Source organism: Festucalex cinctus, chromosome 1 (genome assembly GCF_051991245.1).
Source record: "Festucalex cinctus isolate MCC-2025b chromosome 1, RoL_Fcin_1.0, whole genome shotgun sequence".
NCBI classification, from domain to species: Eukaryota; Metazoa; Chordata; class Actinopteri; order Syngnathiformes; family Syngnathidae; genus Festucalex; species Festucalex cinctus.
The window spans coordinates 67,346,267-67,352,048 of NC_135411.1; the positions used below are offsets into that span (position 1 = coordinate 67,346,267).

Here is a 5,782-nt window from a genome sequence, read left to right on the forward strand (position 1 = left end):
GACAAACCCCAGATCCCTCCTCGTGTCCCTATCCCCCCTCGCCCAATTAAAAGGGGCGACTACTCCTCTGCTCGTTGCTCGAGGGACCTGTCTCTGTCCCCGACCCCGCTCGACATCACCCAAGACATTTCAAGCTCAGAGCAGGGCCCGCCGCCGCAAATCCCTCCGAGGGAGCCTTTGTCGCAGCCTGGCTCCAGGACTCCCAGCCCCAAAGGCCTGGAAGTGGGCTCCCCACTGCAGAGAGTCTACTCTGTCAGTCCCACTACCATGCCAGTCGCCCTTAGCACCTGTCCCTCAACAACACGCACTTACAGCTCCTACCTCTCCACCTCACCAGGTAAATTCATGCCTACTACGCACAGCTTTGCCTCAGATCCCAAATATGCTGCACCCAAAGTGATCCAGTCACAGGGGAAGGACTTTGCAAACAAGGGGCCCTGCATCCTCCCTATAGTCCGGGACGGGCGAAAAGTCAGTCACACTCACTATTACCTTCTGCCAGAGAGGCCGCCCTACCTTGACAAATACGACCGCTTCTTCAGGGAGGCCGAGAGCCTGACTGGCAGCACTGTGGAGGGCAGACACGTCGGGCAAGCTAACACTGCTACGGTCCGGCCCATGGTGCTCAGCACTTTCCAGGGGCAGGGGATTGTCCCACTGGCTGATCTGAAGACTAATTTATCCTCCAACAATAATGGCAATCTTGGACCACGGACAGGAATGAAGACATCAGTTAGTCTCTCTGGTATTTGTGCAGAAGGTTTGACAGCACCAGCAGGCACCACTTACTGTCCCAGGACAGACGGATTGGAAAACTCAGCTGACAAAGTCAAAGTGGTAAATTTGAAATGAGAACAAAAGACAATTGTCATTAATTTCATGCAATCTTTTAGGAAAATTGGGATGTATAGGTCTTTCTTTAAAGAGACAGTGTGTAGGATTTAGTGTCATCTAGTGGTAAACTAATAATTCATTCATTAAAAAAACCCCACTATTAATATAAAAAATATGCCCAAAAAAATGTGTTCCATCACATCAACACATTCTTTTATATAATCGTAGGTCTAGGAATCGTATTACGTATGTCACGCCGTACCACTGATCTGAATATATGACTGGATAGCCGCTAGCCCATACACGCCTTGCAAGCCGTTGAAGCGACAAGGCAGCCATCTTGCTCCTCCCATCTTGATAGCAGACTACTGTATAAACTATGCGGTATACATACAAATTAGACATATACACCTCGTAGGCAGTTAGTGTTGGGCCGGGGCCAGGGGAGAGTGGTTTCTGGCGGTTTGGTCACTATTTTTTAATAAGTTTAAAAATAAGAATAAAATTAACAAGTTTACAGTATTTGCTGCTTTGAAGACCCCCTTATTCATTTTATCACTCAGATCCATAGACCCCAATATTAGATTTAGCAGATGCTTCTTTTGTTGAATTAGTTATAATTCTTCATTTTTTTATTTTTTAAATACAAGTTTCCTCTTGTAAACATTAAGCATATAATTTATACATTAATAATATATAAGTATTTAAGGCAAGTTGTAAAATGTCTGAAGTCCTCTTGTTTATGTTGAACAATTTTAAAACATCATAAATCATGCTGTTTCTACTAAGTACTGTCTTAAATGTATTCCAACTTGGTAAATGTAAATGTATAGGATCGTATGCCGAGAAACGTTTCTTGGGGGGAGCAATATGGCGGCCTCTAAAGTTTTGGCCTATCGGCTATCCAGTCATATATTCAGATCAATGTACCGCGCCTTACAAGAGGCTGACATGTTGCACTGCCATTTTTCTGCTATGGATACCCCAAGGAGAAGAATTTTGCAAATGTAGTTAGCCTCTGATGGTGCTTGCAGCTAATGTCTGACCCAATGGGTCGACCGCCGCTTACCTTCCACAGCTGGGGCCTTCAGGTGGTCGTCGCAGTCCTGTTATTCGAACTCGCACTGCTAGTCTTCCTCTGCTTTGCTCTCGCTAGCTTTTGTTAGCTTCTCCCAATTGTCACTACAGCTGGTTCTTGCTAGCAGCTCCTGCTCGCTGCGCTGCCCGCTCACTCCAAATAATAATTGGCAGTAATTGCTGGTAGGCTAGCGAAGCTTTGCTTCTCTGAGTCACCGTCGTGCACGTACTTAAAAAAATAAATAAATCATTGCATTCTGTTAGTTGACTACTAGGTGACACAACATCAATGTCTCTTTAAAAAAATATATATATATATATATTTTTTTCCCATAAAAAAAGTACATTGTGGTGTTGGTATTTGGTATCGGTATCAGTGACTACTCAAAAGTAGAGGTGTTGTACTGGTTTCAGCCTGGAAAAAAAGTGGTCTTTAGCCAGCAGATTATTGAATTAATCATTTGTGCAAAAAGTGCCTGCATGTACAGTGATACCTCGGCTCACGATCACTTCAGCTCACGAACTTTCCGCCTCACGAACATTAAATTCGCGAAAATTTAGTCTCGGCTGACGAACTACTTTTCGGCGGAGGAACCAAACCATGCGGTCGAACAGCACCACGGTGGCGGCCACAAGAAGCTGACGCACGCTCACGGCGTCCCAGTTCGTCACCCCCTTTCTTTTAGTGCGGACGCGGTTTGTGTTTGATAGACATTTTGAGTGTACTTTTGCTATTATGGGACCGAAAAAGACCCCACCACAGGCTAGTGTTAAGCCTAATGCTTACCAGCGAGGGACGGCGATTCGGCGGCGCGTTTGCATTGTAGTCAATGGAGTTCGCGCCACTAAAAAAAGCGAAAGTGCCATCACGTACCTCAAAAAAGGAGAAAATTGTGCCACGGCTGTTTAGTCCCAGGAAAGAGGTGAAAGTAGTTGACGGTGCTCACTTGTTGACTCGCTAAAGTGCTCCACTTCCTTGTCACCAAGGGACACACCTCCTCCGCTCCGGTGAGCACGAAAGTGCGAATGAGCGACAACCGTTCCATAAACACTCTACGCGGTGAAACGCTCGCGAATGAAGTAAGTCTACCATTGCTACTATCCTTAAGAACTACCATCACAAAGTAAAACGACTTTATTATACAGTACAATTTATTTCTTTAATTACAATACAATAAAAAATACTAAAAATAAATAATAAAAATAAGGTATATTTTTGTGTAGTTTTAAGGCTTATTTAGTAGAAAATTATGTTTTATAGGGACCTGGGAACGGATTATTCTCATTTTAATGGTTTCTTATGGGAAATAAATGTTCGGAAGAAGAACTTTTAGGTTTACACACACTCTCTGGGAACCAATTAAGTTCGTAAACCGAGGTATCACTGTAATTGTTTAATTATACGTTCTCCTTGATTTGACTGTGTGATTCTGTCACACAGGTGCAGGAGGCAGTTCACGGTGTAACGTTAGAAGAATGCCAAACTGCCCTCCACAACCACAGCTGGAATATTCAGAAAGCTGTGCATTACCTCAAGGTAAGAACATTTGTTATTAATATGCAATACAGAATGTTCAGTTAAAGAAAAAAAATGAATGACGTTTGAATTCTCCAATTACAACTTTAAATTCTACAACAATTTCCTTATGCTATATCAGAAAAGTATGGAAAAACAAAACAATCAGATAAACTTATAACGCCTTTCCTTTCTTTCTTCTTACTAAATTTCCCTTTTCCTTACCCGGATATTCAATCACTACCTGTCTTCTACATTCACCACGCAGCATTACCAATAATCTTCATTATTCTAATATAATATAATATGAGGGGTGTGTCCTGATATGTCCTTGACAGTTACTGATTCATGCTTCTATCAATATCTTTTTCATCAAGAGCATGACTGCCATCATTCAGTCTGTTTTTTTCTCCATCAGTTCACATAATTGTTACATTTTCAGAAAACCAAGGGAAATATCATTAACCTTTCAGACATAATTGATTGCTTTTTGTATAAAGTCAAAGTTCCCATGTCAAACACAAAAGATTTAAAACTGTTTTTAATTAACAACCCCGAGTATATTGTAGACTCATTAGAATCCATCAAAATAAAGTCCCGTTGTAATGAGGTAACATTTGTGGTGCAGTGAGGAAAGTGGAGTCCTCTTTGGTAAAGTGTTTTGCTGCTCCACAGAGATCCTGTTTGCTGCATTCCAGGTCAACCCTTGCGCCGTTCCGAGTAATAAAATTTTTATGTACAGCATGCTGTAACTGCAAACAGGTAGTCATTGAAAGTTGATGTTTGCCATTTTTTTTCTAAGTGGATTCCTCTTAGGTTATAACGGGGCTTTCTTGATCCTTGCGGGAAAATAAGGCCATTGCGGCTGTGATGAACAAGTTGTAAATATTTCTGCCGTTCCCTCCTCTCTTGTTGTCTGCCACTGCTGTGCAGCTTCCATCCATCCATTTTCCAAACTGTAAATGAAAGGTATGTGTGGATAGTGGAGGACTGGAGGGAGCAATTAAATGTTTCTTAATAACTAGCAAAAACTTTAGAAGATAAAGAAAAAGGTCATCAAGAGGTTTCGCTTTCAATCCAAACAATGATCGTGGATTTGCAGTTTTCAAATGTGCTCTGTGAGCGCTGCAAGCAAATGAATACTTCCATTGTTATGTTTGACAATAAAAATCATGCTCTCTCCCTCCCCCAAGTTCTGCTTGGAGTTTTAATCAGTGCTTTGTTCGCCCGTAGGTGGAGCAGTTGTTTTGTTTGGGTCTGAGGAGCAGGCCCGAGTGTCTAAAGCTGCTGGAGATGTGTGACTGGAACCTGGAGGTGGCCGGCACTCACATGTTGGATGACTATGGATCCACAACACAATAGAGGTACCGCTCACTTTGGTTCAGTGCAAGTTTAGGAAACTATGTTCAAGCAGTATTTTGCTCCCTGGGTCTGTATCCCCTTTGTTGTTCAAGTTGTTCTTCATATACATACATCATGTAAACTTCAGCCATAAAAGGACAAAAAAAAAAAAAAAAAAAGCCCACAGAGACGTCGTAGCTAGCTACCACTACAGCGAACAGGTAGTAAAACACGTATGGGGGAGTGAAGAATGTAGAGAGGAACACAGAAAACCTGCTAAGCTTGGTGGATTGGGACAGACTGAGAAAAAAATATGTCCCGGGAAAATATTTGTAAACATATCAAATGCTATATCACGGGTGGGGAAAAAAAAAAAAAAAAACTGGAGTGGAATTGTACTGCTCAGTAAGAATAAATCAAGAAAGGTGCATGTTCAGTATAGTTTGTCCTTGGTAGAGTGCTGTTGTTGTTGGTTATTTATTTTGTTGTATCAAATAAGTTTTTTATGAGAACATATAGTTAAAAAAAAAAAAAAAAAACATGCAAGGGGCATACAGAAAATATGTTCCGTTGTAATCTTAAAATGTTTGTGCTCTATCAAAAGTAAAAATTTGAAGTTTGTCGGTCAAGGTGATATAACTCGCGTTGAAATGAGTTTTGGATTGTGTATTTCTTTTCATTTCCACCCCACCCCCACCAAATCTAATTCAAAGCTTCCACATTTTTGCAGACTGTAAAGGAAACATCTCAGGCTGCTGAGTTGTGATTGGAACTTCATCCTCAATAAAACCTCTGTGGACCATCCTGTATGACTCTTCAGACTGTGATTGAAGTATGAAAGCACAACTCTGAAATACAAACAACAATTCTAATCAAGTTGGGACGTTGCGTAAAACCTACATAAATACACAATACAATGATTGGCTAACTTTTTTACCTATGTTTTAACTTGTCTTTTTTTAGTGCATTTAACAGTTAAATGCACTACAACGACAAGATGTTTCATGTTCAAAG

General features: G+C 41.2%; 1 protein-coding gene across 3 annotated transcripts in view; it reads left to right on the forward strand.

Annotated features, from left to right (window-relative positions):
- tnk2b (tyrosine kinase, non-receptor, 2b) overlaps window positions 1-5,572 on the forward strand; it is a 276,182-nt gene extending 270,610 nt beyond the window's left edge. For all 3 annotated transcript variants that reach the window (XM_077504399.1, XM_077504381.1, XM_077504389.1), the window contains 4 exons: window positions 1-837; window positions 3,353-3,448; window positions 4,661-4,791; window positions 5,499-5,572. The exon at window positions 1-837 is cut by the window's left edge and continues 285 nt beyond it. In XM_077504399.1, the coding sequence (XP_077360525.1) occupies window positions 1-837; window positions 3,353-3,448; window positions 4,661-4,789 (1,062 nt within the window). In that variant the 3' untranslated portion in view covers window positions 4,790-4,791; window positions 5,499-5,572. The remainder of the gene's footprint in view (window positions 838-3,352; window positions 3,449-4,660; window positions 4,792-5,498) is intronic.
- Window positions 5,573-5,782: the final 210 nt, after the last annotated feature.